The 17,116-nt window shown below is 37.5% G+C and overlaps 1 protein-coding gene and 1 pseudogene across 1 annotated transcript in view; one reads left to right on the top strand and one right to left on the bottom strand.

The window, feature by feature from the left end:
* LOC130682192 (cullin-4B-like) overlaps positions 1–9,144 on the bottom strand; it is a 31,095-nt gene extending 21,951 nt beyond the window's left edge. Inside the window, exons 1-4 of the mRNA XM_057496332.1 lie at positions 9,019–9,144; positions 8,858–8,963; positions 6,198–6,305; positions 5,445–5,560 (exon numbers count right to left, since the gene is read on the bottom strand). Of these exons, the coding sequence (XP_057352315.1) occupies positions 5,445–5,560; positions 6,198–6,305; positions 8,858–8,963; positions 9,019–9,144 (456 nt within the window). The remainder of the gene's footprint in view (positions 1–5,444; positions 5,561–6,197; positions 6,306–8,857; positions 8,964–9,018) is intronic.
* A 73-nt stretch (positions 9,145–9,217) lies between these two features.
* On the top strand, positions 9,218–13,279 carry LOC130682191 (histone-lysine N-methyltransferase PRDM9-like; annotated as a pseudogene).
* The last annotated feature ends 3,837 nt before the right edge of the window (positions 13,280–17,116 follow it).

Here is a 17,116-nt window from a genome sequence, read left to right as displayed (position 1 = left end):
TAGTGCTTACTATCAGACACTATTCCAAATCCTTATGTAAATCACATATCATTTTATCCTCCTAAAATTACACCATATCATAATAATATACTTTTATTATTAGCACGTTAGAGACAAAACATCTCAGAATCAGTAAGTTGGTATTACTTGCCTAATGATTTCAATAAGCCTATCAAGTGATTTCATAAGATGGCTGATAAATGGGAGACTTGTAAAAGCAATATATGTCAATATATCAATATATCAATAACAATCAAGGAATGTACTACAGAATCTAAGTATTTATCCAAAAGAATTGATGGTCAGTGTTACAAATTTTACAAGAATGAGAAAAAAGTAAAAGTGATCGAGGTAGCAAGTATGTGAAAGCATTACACTGAACCTAAATAAAAGGAAATGAAAAGAAATTCAGAAAACAATGTCAATGGCTTCTGATTTGTAGAGTTCATGTATTATACAGTAAGAGTGAAGGATAATAACAAAAAGAAGCAAATGCAATAGTAACTGCATTATTATAAATGAGTAAATCCAATGAATAAAATTACTCCTGAATAGTTTCTCTCAGATTTTACTGTATTAGGGAGCATTTACTTGAGGTCATTACATAGTCAGAATGGAGGAAAAAGATGAATACAGTATAAAGAAATTACAAAACAAGCAGGCAATTTGATGATTTAATTATCTTGTGATCTTATACTCCATTAGTTACCTACTTATTAAATTAAATACAAGGCCCAAAATGGCCTTGAAGTCCATTTGTGATTCAGTATATTCCTCTCGGGTTTTAAAAAATAGGCTAGAACTCTCTCTGCAGAGCCAGAAATATATGCACAAGAACTTGCTAAACTGTGTGGAAATACTTGAAGAATATACACTGAAGAGTACAACTGCATACAAAGCATAGATATAACTAAATAAATCATATAAAAACACAGAGAAGTCAATCCAACAGAAGAATATAAACATTATAAATATATATGCACCCAATACAGGAGGACCAACATATGTGAAGGAAATACTAACATAATTAAAGGAGGAAATAGAATGCAATGCATTTATATTAGGAGACTTCAACACACCACTCACTCCAAAGGACAGATTCACCAGACAGAAAATAATTAAGGACACAGAGGCACTGAAAAACACACTAGAACAGATAGACCAAATAGACATCTATAGAACTCTACACCCAAAAGCAACAGGATACCAGGATACACATTCTTCTCAAGTGCACATGGAGCATTCTCCAGAATAGACCACATAATAAGCCACAAAAAGAGCATCACTAAATTCAAAAAGATGGAAATTCTACCAACCAACTTCTCAGACAACAAAGCGATAAAACTAGAAATAAATTATACAAAGAAAGCAAAACACATGGAGGCTTAACAACATGCTCCTAAATAATCAATACATCAATGACCAAATCAAAATAGAGATCAAGCAATATATGGAAACAAATGACAAAAACAACACAAAGCCCCATCTTCCATGGGACACAGCGAAAGCAGTTTTAAGAGGAAAGTATATAGCAATCCAGGCATATTTAAAGAAGAAAGAACAATCCCAAATGAATAGTCTAAAGCACAATTATCAAAATTAGAAAAATAAGAACAAATGAGGCCTATAGTCAACAGAAGGAGGGACATAATAAAGATCAGAGAAGATAAAAATAAAATTGAGAAGAATAAAACAATAGAAAAAAATCAATGAAACCAAAAGCTGGTTCTTTGAAAAGATAAAGAAAATAGATAAGCCCCTAGCCAGGCTTATAAAAAGAAAAAGAGAATCTACACACATAAACAGAATCAGAACTGAGAAAGGAAAAATCATGACAGACCCCACATATATACAAAGCATTATTAGAGAACACTAAAAAAACTATATGCTAACAAGCTGGAAAACCTAGAAGAAATGGACAATTTCATATAAAAATACAACCTTCCAATACTGACCAAGGAAGAGACAGAAAATCTAAACAGACCGATTACCAGCAAAGAAATTAACATGGTAATTAAAAAACTACCCAAGAACAAAACCCCCGGGCCAGAGGGATTCACAGCTGAATTTTATCAGACATATAGAGAAGATATAATACCCATTCTCCTTAAAGTGTACCAAAAAATAGAAGAAAAGGGAGTACTTCCAGACGCATTCTATAAAGCCAGCATCACCCTAATACAAAACCAGGCAAAGATCCCATGAAAAAAAGAAAATTACATACCAATATCGCTGATGCACATAGATGCAGAAATACTCAACAAAATATTAGCAAAGCGAATTCAAAAGTACATCAAAAGGATCAAAGACCATGATCAAGTGGAATTCATCTCAGGGATGCAAGAATGGTACAACATTAAAAAATCCATTAACATCATAAGCTTCCTCAACAAAAAGAAGGACAAAAATCACATGATCATCTCCACAGACACTGAAAAAGCATTCGACAAATGCTTTTTGTCAACATCCACATCCAATCATGATGAAAACTCTCAGCAAAATGGGCATAGAGGGAAAGTACCTGAACATAACAAAGGCCATATATGATAAGTCCACAGCCAACATCATACTAAACAGCAAGAAGCTGAAAGCATTTCCTCTAAGATTGGGAACAAGACAGGGATGCCCACTCTCCCCACTGTTATTCAACATAGTACTGGAGGTCGTAGTCACGGCAATCAGACAAAACAAAGAAATACAAGGAATCCAGATCGGTAAAGAACAAGTCAAACTGTCACCATTTGCAGATGACATGATATTGTACATAATAAACCCTAAAGACTCTACTCAAAAACTACTAGAACTGATATCAGAATACAAAATTAACACACAGAAATCTGAAGCTTTCCTAAATGCTAACAATGAACTGTAGAAAGAGAAACTAGGAAAACAATTTCATTCACAATCACATAAAAAAAAAATACATAGGAATTAACCTAACCAAGGAAGTGGGAGATCTGTAACCCTAAAACTACAAGACATTCTTAGGAGAAATTAAAGAGGACACAACCAAATGGAAACTCATCCCATGCTCTTGGCTAGGAAGAATTAATATTGTCAAAATGGCAATCCTGCCTAAAGCCATCTACAGATTCAATGCAATCCCAATCAAAATACCTACAGCATTCTTCAATGAACTAGAGCAAATAGTCTGAAAATTCATATGGAACTACATAAGATGCCAAACAGCCAAAGCAACCCTGAGAAGGAAGAACAAAGCAGGGGGAATTATGCTAAATGGACGCAAGGTCTACTACAAAGTCACAGTAATCAAGACAATTTGGTACTGGCACAAGAACAGACCCAGAGACCACTGAAACAGAATAGAGAGCCCAGATATAGACCCAAGCATATGTGGTCAATTAATACATGATAGAAGGGCCATGGATATACAATAGGAAAATGACAGCATCTTCAACAGCTGTTGTTGGCAAAACTGGATGGCTACATGAAAGACAATGAAACTGGGTCATTGTGTAACCCCATACACAAAAGTAAATTCAGAATGGATCAAAGCCCTGAATGTAAATCATGAAACCATAAAACTCTTAGAAAAAAACACAGGCAAAACTCTCTTGGACATAAACATGAGTGACTTCTTCATGAACATATCTCCCCGGGCAAGGGAAACAAAAGCAAAAATGAACAAGTGGGACTATATCAAGCTAAAAGCTTCTGTACAGCAAAGGGAACCATCAATAGAACAAAAAGGTATCCTACAGTATGGGAGAATATATTCATAAATGACAGATCCAAAAAATGGTTGACATCTAAAATATATAAAGAGCTCACGGACCAAGACAAAAAAAAAAGCAAACAGTCCAATTAAAAAAATGGGCAGAGGAGCTGAACAGACTCTTCTTCAGAGAAGAAATTCAGATGTTCAACAGACACATGAAAAGATGCTCCACATTGTCAGTCATCAGAGAAATGCAAATAAAAACCACAATGAGGTATCACCTCACACCAGTAAGGATTGCCACCATCCAAAAGACAAAAAACAACAAATGTTGGCAAGGTGGTGGAGAAATGTGAACCCTCCTACACTGCTGGTGGGAATGTAAATTAGTTCAACCACTGTGGAAAGCAGTATGGAGGTTCCTCAAAAAGTTCAAAATAGAAATACCATTTGACCCAGGAATTCCACTTCTAGGAATTTACCCTAAGAATGCAGCAGCCAGTTTGAAAAAGACAGATGCACCCCTATGTTTATCACAGCACTATTTACAATACCCAAGAAATGGAAGCAACCTAAGTATCCATCAGTAAATGAATAGATAAAGATGACGTGGTACATATACACAATGGTATATATTCAGTCATAAGAAGAAAACAAATCCTATCATTTGCAACAACATGGATTGAGCTGGAGGGTATTATGCTCAGAGAAATAAGCCAGGTGGAGAAAGACAAGTACCAAATGATTTCACTCATATGTGGACTATAAGAACAAAGGAAAAGCTGAAGGAACAAAACAGCAGCAAAATCAAAGAACCTAAGTAAGGACTAATAGTTAGCAAAGGGAAAGGGACTGGGGATGGTGGGTGGGAAGAGAGGGAGAAACGAGGGGGAAGAAGAAAGGGGTCCTTATGATTACTATGTATAATGTAGGGGGTGCATGTGGAGGACAGTGCAACACAGAGAAGGTAAGTACTGATTTTACAGCATCTTACTACACTGATGGACAGTGACTAATGGGGTATGTGCGGGGGACTTGGTGAAGGGGGCGTCTAGTAAACATAATGTTCCTCAAGTAATTGTAGATTAATGATGCCAAAATTTAAAAAAGCACAGAGAAAAAAGTTTTAATGGATTGCATGACTATAGTCAAAGACAGATTTCGTGTATTTTTTTATCAAAAGAAAAAAAATAGTGTTTTATTAACTACCACACTGTTATGATACACTTTAAATGTACAATAAGGTAGCCTTTAAATTTGAGGTCGTCTTAAGAATAACAAATGAACAGAATTCCAAATTTTTGAAATAGGTGAACTGCTGAAGTTATAGGATACATTTATGAAAATTGTATAGCTCTTACAAGACCAGCAATGAAACTTTATTTTGTACATTTTTTAATAATTGAAAATATAAACAATTAAAAAAGAAAAAGAAAATAAAGAATAAAAAAACATACATTTTTCAATTAAATGTACTGGATACATATAAATTTTAAGGGAAGAAGCAAAAACGGAAAATGGTCGATATTTAAGTGCAGACTGACTACCCGAGCCAGGGTGGACATTGCCCTTTGCCATCCCACCGGGCCCCACCCGGAAGACACCTGGAGGCCCGGCCACCCCGCCCCTGCGCAGTGCCAGATTTCGTGTATTTTATGCATGATTATAAAACAGATCAGAGAGATCCAAAACAAATTTTCAATTAGATACAAAAATCCTGCCTCCATTACAATTACTAAATAGTTGTATTGAAAGTAACACCCACCTGGTAGAGTTCTTCCAGGTGGTATTTAATGGAGACGTTGTTCTGGATAGCCTGTATAGCCTCCTTTAATTTTTGCCATGTTTCTTCAGTGTACTTTTCCAGTACCAGAAGTTTATCTAGCAAAAAATTTATGAAACAAATGACTTGAATACAATGTCAAGGTCTATAAAATGTGTAATTATTATACAGCTATGATGAAATTATTGAAAACTAGGTCTCCAGACCATTCTGAGGGAAAAATAGTCTCTTCAACAAATGATGCTAGGACAAATATTCACATACAAAAGAGTGAAGATGAACCACTACTTCATAGTACTCTTATTAATGCCTCATTACCTTAATTCACTGGCTACATGCATGTTTTGCCCTGTTTTCTACAGACTTCTAAAAAATTAAAATTTTGTCTTTTTATTACCATGGGAAAACCATTTCTCAGTTAATAATACAGATCTGTTCACTAAGAAGACAGAATCTGTAAAGATGTGCCCATCTAGAATGGTTCTGTCAAAACCAAGGACATTTGTTTTATTTTTTACAAGGAAAGATATATCTGAAGAATAAAGCCATTCCCAAAAGGTCACAGTTTACACTATGTTTATATTCCGACTAGGATTCAGATAGTTAGAGTCCAAAGTCAATGTTTCCAAACCTTCTAAAAATGATGGCACCTCAAAAAATAATAATATTTACACTTTAAAATATAAAAGAAGCAATAGGGAGCCAAACTGAAATCATTAAATATGATTACATTACTTTTACAGTTTTTGATTACCAACTTCTTGACAGAGCCAGTGCCAGACTTGGTCCTGGAAAAAGTGGACAGAGTCTTGGGGGTTTCAGTCAAGGCATCTTTGTGGGGGTCTGCAGCCACAGAGAAAATTATCAAATTTCTGTTTTTGAATTGCTCTTCTTCCACAGAGGTAGGAGCACATGAAGATAATGGTGAGTGTTCTTCTGCCATTTTCATTAAACCCTATGAAGTCCAAGAAAATCCCATTCCTAACTTTGTCAACTAAAAGACTTAAGTTCAGATAAAAAGGAGGAAGATGAAATGCAAATTAAAGCCACAATGAGATATCACCTCATACCAGTTAGGGTGGCCAACATCGAAAAGACAAACACCACCAAATGTTGGTGAGGATGTGGAGAAAGGGGAACCCTCCTACACTGCTGGTGGGAATGTAAACTCGTTCAATCTCTGTGGAAAGCAGTACAGCAGTTCCTCAAAAAAGTCGAAATAGAAATACCATTTGACCCAGGAATTCCACTCTTAGGAATTTACCCTAAGAATTCAGGGGCCCAGTTTGAAAAATCCATAGGCACCCCTATGTTTATTGCAGCAACATTTACAATAGCAAGGTAAGTGTCCCTCAGTAGATGACTGGATGAGGAGATGCGGTACATATACACAATGGAATATCATTCAGCCATAAGAAGAAAAAAATCCTACCATTTGCAACAACATAGATATAGCTAGAGAGTATTTTGCTCAGTGAAATAAGCCAGGGGATAAAGACAAGGATACGATGATTTATTTCACTCATCTGTGGAGTACAAGAACAAAGAAGAAACTGAAGGAACGAAACAGCAGTAGACTCACAGAACCCAAGAATAGACTAACAGTTACCAAAGGGAAAGGAACTGTGGTGGATGGGTGGGAAAGGAAGGATGTGGGGGTACAAGGGGCATTAAAATTAGCACAAACAATGTAGTGGAGAGTCATGGGAAAGGCAGTATAAACAAAGAAGACAAACAATGATTCTGTAGCATCTTACTATGCTAATCGACAGTGACTATAATGGGGTTTGTGGTGGGGACGTGATAATATGGGGAGTCTACTAAACATAATGTTTAAGTAACTGTACATTAACAACACCAAAATAAAAATAAACAAACACATTAATTAATTAAAATAAGAGGATGGTAAGAAGCCAAAAGATGAGCAAGAAAAGCATCCAATGTTGCTCCCTTCCCTTGATCCTATGTTTTATGTCTTATTCCTTTAATCGTGGAAGGGGATGGGAGAAAAATAATAAGAACATCAGCAACTATCTCTATTATTCAGATTAATGGAGAACACAGCCCTAGTGGAGGGTAAAATATTCTAAAAACCCGAAGACATATGTGACTTTTTAAAATTAAAAACATAAAAAGGAAGATAATCAAGAGCTAGGGAAAAAGCCTAAGAAAACTGAAACAAGAAGTGAATCTCAGTAATAGCAGGGTGAAAAACACAAAAATGATTTCAAAAGTGTTTTTAATCATAATGTGACGAGAGAGGACATGGTAAGTAAACATTAAACAACAGAGAAAACAAGAGGAAGTAAAGCAAAATAATACTCATGGAGTGAAATAGCACAATTTAGCCATCATAAAAGAATATAAGGATAAAAAATGTCTGGTTCAAGGACGGAGGAGGCAACACTAGAGAGAATCAAATGTACAGGATCACACGGAAACCAAAAGAGACTTAAAGGCCTCTATGAAGAAACAGAAAATACCAGAGACAAAGATAATGAGAAGAGAAAAGGCTCAGAAGGAATAAAAATGGAAATAATGGCAGCACAGGAAAGAGAGAAAAATGGCACAAAACGAAGCTCCACAACCAAAAGCAAGTCACAGGGATTCCAAAGGAGGATAAAAAGGGACAGACTACATAGCAAGGAGATATGGGGGAGAAAAAGAGAATAGGGCTAGTACACAAAGTCTGACAGTTACAGAAAAACAGCGCCAAAGTACTTCTATCCTTTGAGAACTCGAATGACAAGGGAGCAAGTGTGAACAAAATTCCGCAACTGGGGAGGAACAGTTCATACACATTTTTTAAACCAAATTTAAGAGAAAGAAACAGACAGATAGTGGGTCATAGAAACACCAAGAAGAGAGGAGAGGAGATAGAAAAATAAGCACACAGGAAGTGCAAAAAATAGATTCTAAAAAATTCAGAGATTTAAAGCAGATGAGCAGAGAGGAAGACACTGAAAACGAAAAGGTGATAAACAAGAGAAACTGTGATGCAGAGATGGGAAGGAAAAATATTCAGAGAAACATCTGTGAAAGAAAAGTCCGTTTGGGCAGTAAAGTAGAAATACAAGGGCGACAAGTCACAGAGTCATCTCAGATAAAATGAAGCAAGAAACAGACGGAAAGCCACAGTAACGAGAGAGCCTGACTAAACCATAAGCTTGTAAAGGATGGAGGAAAACATCTCTGGTGAGTCCAAACCAAGGACGGCCGAAACAGCGACAAGCAGGGAGGAACCTGACTATTCACGCATTATCACCAGCCACAAAACCAACACGAGAATCCTGTGCCCTAGGGGAGCTCACCGTGAGAACACTTCACCCTTGAGATGACGGCTGAGAGACTAGCAGTAAGCTGCAGTTTTAGCTCTTGGGCAACGAAGGACTTACCTCCGCACCCTCGAAGACCACGTTGACTACACCTCAGGATTGTGATCGGTAGTCTCGCGAAGTTGGTGTCGCGATTGTTGGTCTCGCCCACGGTGGTCTCACGAGCCTGGGCTAGAGAAGTGTGGTCTCACCTATGGTTTCGCGAATGTGATGTCGCGAACGGTGATCTCGCGAATGTTGGTCTCGCGAGCGGTGGTCTCGCGAATGTTGGGCAGGCGAGCGGTGGTCTCGCGAGTGGTAGTCTCACGATGCGAGACCTCCTCTGTTTCCCCTGGAGATGACTGCATCAACAATTACCGTTATGACCTTAACTTGGCAACCACATTTGTACGCATAGTTCTTCAACTGGAAGGCAGAAAGATGGAACTAGAGCCACATCAAAAGACTTATGCTTTAGATAAACGAGAAGAAATGGGCTTGATCATTGATATCCCGAGTGTATGTAGTTGGTGATTGACATGGCCTGGGAGTGGAGTTTAGGTGTACCGATTCTCCACCTGGAAACCAAGAGGCAAAGGGAAGGCCAAGCCTCTATACTTGAAATGAACATAAGATCAATGATACTTTGAATTTTAAAAATTACAGGGGTTCTACTCTTGTTTTCACTGCCCACTTAGGCCCTTTCTTTCCCTCTAGTATTCAGATTCCTGCTGTATTTGCAAGGATTATTGAAGTATTAACTAAAGTCATGCATGAGAAAACAAATCATAAGCCTTAAAGAAGTAAATGAATGCATATCATCTTTTAATACGTGACTCTCCCATTGAAGGGGACACCCAAGGTGTCACTAAGTAATGAATATAGTTTGAAGGAATTGTCAGAAACAGCAAACTTTCTGAACATAAGTGGCTCAGAGGAGGCTCAGAAGCAAGTGTCCCCTCTGGGAAAGCAAGTACCTCTGGACATCACTCAGGACAAAAAATTGGTAAGAAGAAAAATTTTAGTCTCTCTCAATCCTATAGAAAGTGATGAATATGGTGAAGGCATGTGGCTTGAACTTGGATAGGCCTGGGTTTAAGCTGGACTAACCTGAGGCCTGAAATTAGCACCAGGGACTTGGGAAAATCTTATACGTTCTCTGAGTTCCTGAATGTTAATTTGTACAGTGAAGAGAAGGATACATAGCTCATGTATTTTTTGAAAACAATAATTTAAAAATAAAAGAATTGGCCTGTGCAAGTTGTCCAATCCATCTGTCTGTGATAACAGACCATACTTTCTTGGTATTGTATGCCCAGACCTTTGTTTAATGCCTCACCATGTTACATGCCCTCAACAAATATTCTCTGAATGAATAAATGTTTAAACGAACCATTTTGTAAGTACGAACTTTGGGAAGTTTAACCTGATAATGAGAATAACTGAAATTCAATTAAACATCCTTAGTCAGTGTTGAATCCTAGTCTTGCTGAACCAGTAGTTAATGGCATGAAAACCAGAGTGTGTAGAAGGACAGGGGATCATTTTATGGCAAGAGAATTCATTTTCTGAACAAAAGGAATTAACATTCCAGACCTCACCAACCTTACGTACCTACTCTTCTCCAACTTAGAACTTGGGAGTAAGGCGACTGAAGGAAAGATATGTAGCCTGCGAGAAAGAAAGGTCTGTGCATCCCAAGAGGTCAGCGAGCCCCAGGATGACAACAACCTCTTTAAGTGACCCTTTTGGCCCACTCAGAGAAGGCTGTTGTGTCTTGGTACAGTAATTTCATCTCATCTTTTAGTCCGCACATTATTCCCTTCTTCTGCTGACTTGGAGTATAGGACTGAAGCTAAATGGTGTGAGTGCTGGCACTCTTTCTGAACTCTACATCCAAGAACGTGCACTATGCTTTTCTTAACAAATGTTGCTCTCATCTCCAGATTGTGAGAGGTGTCAGAACGTCATTGACAGTTGTGCTCCTCATGGGTCTGCTATATTTGCAAAGGACACTGCAGTTAACAAGGGAAAGCTCAACTGCTCAGCAATCACTCTTCCCACTTGGCTGAAAATCAGACCATTGAGCATTCCTGAGGCTGGGCTTGGAGTGTGTAAGGAAACATCTGATCTGCCATTGGGTCTGCACTTTGGCCCCTGTGAGGGTAATATCACAGGAGATGAAGAGGAATTTTATGCTGTGGTTTCTTCCCTTTTGCCTGCTGTAATTTTAGATATGTAAACTGGGCTAGGGATGACGATGAGCAGAACATTTTCTCTTTTTTAATTTTCTAATAAGACTAAATTTATTCAATACCCTAGTAAAAGTTTTGATTATAAGTGTCCAACAGTATAAAAGTACAAAACATATTTGTAGATTTCTAATATATTAATACAAAGTGCATGACTGCATACAGTACATCCTAGAGGCAGAGAGAGGTGGAAGGGGAAAAAAAAGACTGTGGTTGAGGTCTAGTAATGAATAAATAAATACAGAAGTAGAGATGATCCATATTATAGTATATTCTACCACCAATAGTGCAGCCAAAATGTAAAAAAAAATTTTTAAACGTTTTCAAAGGAACTCAGGAGCAAGATGGTAATGACTGGGACTCTTGGAATACACCTCAAAGGCTGTGGGGCAGCCAACAGCAGGTAGTCCTGGATGGTAAGAAGCCTCTATCTCTTCCCCTGTTCTCTTGATTCCCACAGCCCTATTGTGGATTGATGGATTCTGACCTTCTACATGCCAGAACATGGATGGAGATAACACGGTCAGCTCTGTGTACTGGGTGGACTTTGCATCAACAAGGAGCTCCCAGGTAAATATCAGAGGGTAGCTGGGTGCATGGAAGTACCGACATAGACTAGTGGCTTCTCCCTGCAGGGCCCTTGCTTTGAGTGGGCAAATTGATTCAGATATGTAGACGATGGCTGAGGAACATGTCACATGCAGTTGGTGACTGAGTCCATGCAGGATGAAAGCACATTGATAACGGTACAGTATAACACTTCTTCTGTTACATTCCCCAGCAAAAAGCCCTTTAACTTGTCTTTCCGTAATTCAGATCACCACAGGAAAAACTCCTGGGTACGTGGATGGAAAGGATGAATCTTGGGCCAACTGGATGAGGTAAGGCAAAGATTTATGAGTATCGGAGAGGACATCTGACTCCCACAATGTCCTACTCCTTTCCTTCTCATCATGCCTCCCTCAGTTGTCTCCCTCAAGCCTCTGTTTCACCTTTCTCTCCATACAGTGTTTTGTTTTGTTTTTTTCAAGAGATATTTAGAAAACAAACAAGAAGTTAAAAGATAGTATGTCTTCTCAAATATAAATCTCTGGCTAGACAGAATGTCATCTCTGGAAGAATCCCCGAGGAGCCTGGATTCACATACTTTAACTTATCTAATCAATATTTATTAGGCATTTACTATGTTCCAGTCCTGACAAGGGAATTCTTTAACTAAACACATTATAATCCATGTTCTTATAGAGAATATATTGCAGACAAGCACACTCAAACCTTGATTTCATGATAATTTAACTATAATTTTCCTATTTTTTTCAAGAAGTGCACAATTCCAAGATAAATTAGAACAAGGGAGGGCAACAAATCTTCTTAGATTCACTTCTAATTAGAACTGGGTTCTTAAGCCTGCATACAAATAAGCTGCCGTATGTCCGTGAACCTCTGGGCTTGATGACCCAGCACTTTCCCTTAACAGGGGGATACAGAATGTGAATGAACCATTGTTGTCCTGTGCTATTATGCTAAGGAAAAAGGTCTTCCATTTTCTTTAGAAACCCGGGGGAAGCAAGTAAATGGTACCTTAAATAAAGGGCAGAGAGTTTGGACAAAGGCATCTCAAAACAGGCTATAAGTTAGGCTGATATGTGCTAATCTAGAAGCAGAGCCCATAATGAAGCACAAATTTCTGTTACAAAACAGACTTAACTTAGAGAAGCTAAACATCAGTGAATTTTATGGCAAACTGAGATGGAGATAATGTCCGAAATTAGGATTTAGAAAATAATTAGGCAAGGGAGGAAAGCATTCTAGGCAGGATGAGCACCGTAAGAAAGACATGGCAATAATAATTCACATGATACTGTGAAGGAGACAGAGGTATGTACAGAAGATTCCCCAGGAACAGTAAGGGGTGGTGGCAGCATCAAAGCCAGCCATAAACATCAGGCATGGACCTGGATGTGGGTATGATAAGTAGCTGGAATTTTATGCCTGTGGTTTCTTCCCTTTGGACTGCTTAATTTTAGGTATGTAAACTACCAGGGACAATGAAGAGTGGAACCCTGTGGACTTTCAGTATCACAGGCAAATCTTCTACGGAACCTGCCAGGTCATCAGGCCAGGCTATGAACTGCTGGGATGGTATGGAGATGAGTACGGACAGTAGCTGGGCATCAAGTGGGGAAGCAAGTGGAAGGGAGGGCTCACATTAGGGAGAGGTGAGCACCACTGTTCCTTAAACTGGAAATAAATGAAAGGATTCTTGGGAATTTCATAGTCCAACTCTTACAAAGAGTAAAATCCAGGATAAAGTCAGTAAAATTGCAATTCAACACTAGAACAGATGGACCTAATAGACATCTACAGAACTCTATTAACAAAAGCAGCAGGATACACATTCTTCTCAAGTGCACAATCGAACATTTTCCAGAATAGACCACATACGAGGTCACAAAAAGAGTCTCACTAAATTCAAAAAGATTTAAATTCTACAAACCAAATTCTCAGGCCACAAAGGTATAAAACCAGAAATAAATTGTACAAAGAAAACAAAAAGGCTCACAAACACATGGAGGCGTAACAACATGCTCCTAAATAATCAATGGATCAATGACCAAATTAAAAAAGAGATCCAGCAATATGTGGCAACAAATGACAACAACAGCACAATACCCCGACTTTTGTGGGACACAGCGAAGGCAGTTCTAAGAGGAATGTTTCTAGCAATCCAGGCCAATTAAAAGAAGGAAGAGCAATCCCAAATAAATAGTCTAAAGTCACAATTGTTGAAATTGCAAAAAGAAGAACAAATGGGGCCCAAAGTCAGCAGAAGCAGTGATGTAATAAAGCTCAGAGAAGAAATAAATAAAATTGAGAAGAATAAAACAACAGAAAAAAGTCAGTGAAACCAAGAGCTGGTTCTTTGAGAAAATAAACAAAATTGATAAGCCCCTAGCCAGACTGATTAAGAGAAAAAGAGAATCTACACACATCAACAGAATCAGAAACTAGAAAGGAAAAAATCACGATGGACCCCACAGTAATACAAAGAATCATTAGAGAATACTGTGAGAATATACATGCTAACAAGCTGGAAAACCTAGAAGAAATGGACAACTTCCTAGAAAAATACAACCTTCCAAGTCTGAACAAGGAAAAAACAGAAAATCTAAATCTAGACAGACCAATCATTTGTTATTTATAGAGATTAGAAAGTGTTTTTAAAAAATGTAAAGAACAATGAAGGAAATTCCTTCTGACCTTTTCATGAAAGTCAAGATAACTTAGAAAAAAGCCCTGCATTAATTCCATATCCCTCAGTTTGGAGTTCCAAAAATTGTGGTGTAAATTTTCTTTCTGTCAGAGATCAAACCATACCCAACTTGATAAATGGTCATAGATTCTTTTCCAAGTACTGTAGGTATTGCTGAAATACAAATACATGAGCTGTTTTAAACAGGGAAATCTATTCATTGCAACTACTTTCTTGAGGTTACATATATTCTGGGGAAATTCCAAGATTTTGACTGGGTCTGGGAATGGATCAGAAATGAAATTACTATAGCGGGACTCTTCATTGCCTTGTCTGAGGTAGAGTTACCCATTTTGAGTCAGAAAATCTGGATTTGAACCTGGTTCTACCACTTGCTGATGGTTAGATGTGAGAAAAGACATTTCAAGCTCCCTGAGCCTGAGATTCCTCATTAATAGAATGGAGACAAGTTCTTCTTTGCAGATACTTGAGAAAGGTAAAATGACCTAAACTACATTAATATGCTCTGAATATGGGAAAATGATACATAAATGAAGGTTATTGGTAATCTTCACCAACTCTCTCTGGTCTATTTGCCATGGCATGGAGAGAGAGTGTTCTAAAAATAAACAGTACAGAACTCTGGACAAAAGAGCTAAAAAATACATTACAGAATGATAGAATTAACTTTTAACACTCATATACTACAAAATATTTTTATACCTGGCTAATGTCAAATTCTATTTAAAATGTCAATCTTGACTTTTCTTATTTGACTTTGAGTGCTCTGATATTTAGCATAGAAATAATGACTATCTTCAATAAAGTGGTAAGAAAAGTTTTATCTACCATAGTTTCCATTGCTGAAGAGTCTTAAAAATAATACCAGAGATAAATTTATGTTTAAAACTGACAAAATGTTCAGTATTACCTTCTGGATCTCACTAGCTTGATATTCTTGCTGTAATCTTACCTTAAATTTTTCTAGTAAATATCCAAAATTTATAAAGAACTCTTAAGCCTCAACACAAAAAAAAACAAATAACCCTATTAAAAATGGGTAGACATTTCTCCCAAGCATAAATACAAATGGCTAATAGGCACATGAAAAGATGCTCCACATTGCGAATCATCAGGGAAATGCAAATTAAAACCACAATTAGCTATAGCCTGACACCAGTCAGAATGGCCACTATCCAAAGACAAGGAACAACAAAAAATACTGGCAAGCATTCGGAGAAATGGGAACCCACCTACACTGTTGGTGGGAGTGTAAATTGGAGCAACTGCTTTGGAAAGCCATACAGAGGTCCCTCAACAAACTAAAAATAAAAATACCATTTGATCCAGTAATTTCACTTCTAGAAATTTATCTGAAGAAAACAAAACCCCTCCTTTGAAAAGACATATGCATCCCTATGTTTATCACCAATCTACTTGTAATAGCCAAGATATCGAGGAAACCTGAGTGTCCATCAGTAGATGAATGGATGAAGAATATGTGGAACATATTCACAATGGAATATTATTATTCAGCTATAAAAAGAAAATAAATCCTGACATTTGCAACAACATGGAAGGAGCTAGAGGGTATTCTGCTCAGTGGAGAAAGAAAAATACTACATGATTTCACTCATAAAAGCATAGGAAAACAGAAGAGCCAAGTCAGCAGTAGACTCATAGACACTGAGAAGTGACTAGAGGTTACCAAGGAAGAGGGGATGGAGAGGGCAGGGCAGAAGAGTGAGGGGGAGTAAAGGGGCACAAACATTTGCAATCGCAATATAAGTTGTTCAGGGGATGGAAGTACAGCATAGAGACTACAGAGTCAGTGATTTTGTAGCATGTTTCTGTGTTGATTGATAGTACCCACACCAGGTGTTGGGGATTTAATAATATGAGTAATTGTTGAAGTACTATGTTGTACATTTAAAATAGAGGAAAATTTAGGAAAGAATTCTCAGTCACTTACCATCACATACCAGCTTTTGGTGGTTTTAATTCAACCCTGTTTTGACTTTGAGCATATTCTTGTTAGTGTTAGTCTATATACCACTAGTGGTAATGCTTTGTGTGGAATTTCTTCTTTGATATTTAAACATGAAACATATTTGTTTTTTAGATGAAAGAGAGATTTTGTGGGATGTTAGGCTGTGCATTTTATATATTCCGTTAATCTGCACCTTGATTGGAGAGTTTTTCATGACAAAAATGTCTTTGTTATTTGAATTCTCTGTTCCTGAAACAGTAATAGATTTTCTTCTACTTACACTTTATTTGCTTTATCAAAGTACTTTGTATTTTTAGTGGCCTCATAAAGCTATGTGGTGTCATTCTCTGTCTTGAAGCACATCCTTTAGCATTTCTTTCTTTTTCCATTAGCATTTCTTGCATGACAAATTGCATTGATGGTCTCCTTTCGCTTTTTTTATTTTACGTTGCTTAGAATGCATTAAATACTCCTTTATATTTGAAGGACCTTTTGCTGGTTACTATTTTCTTGGTTGGCATTTTTTCCCCTCATCTTTAATATGCTATCTCATTATGGCCTGTACTGATTTTTGCAATCCGCTGACTGGCTTATGCATTGCCCCAATTTATGAGATGACTAACTGTTCTCCTACCGCTTTCTGGTTCCTTTTGTATTTAACTTCGGGTGGGTGAATGGCTGTTTGCCTTTGTCTGGTGCTCTGTGTGCATTCTGTTTGGAGTTCCTTGATAGTCTGGAGTCTGTACATCCGCATACCGAGTCAGATTGGCAAAGCTTTCAGCCATTCTTTCTTGACACAAAGTTTATGGACATTTATCTCTCCTTTGGAATTTCTGTCATGCACG

This window comes from Manis pentadactyla, chromosome Y (genome assembly GCF_030020395.1).
Source record: "Manis pentadactyla isolate mManPen7 chromosome Y, mManPen7.hap1, whole genome shotgun sequence".
Lineage (NCBI taxonomy): Eukaryota > Metazoa > Chordata > Mammalia > Pholidota > Manidae > Manis > Manis pentadactyla.
The sequence above is the reverse complement of the archived record's forward strand: the minus strand, read 5'-3'. Positions and strand labels throughout refer to the sequence as shown.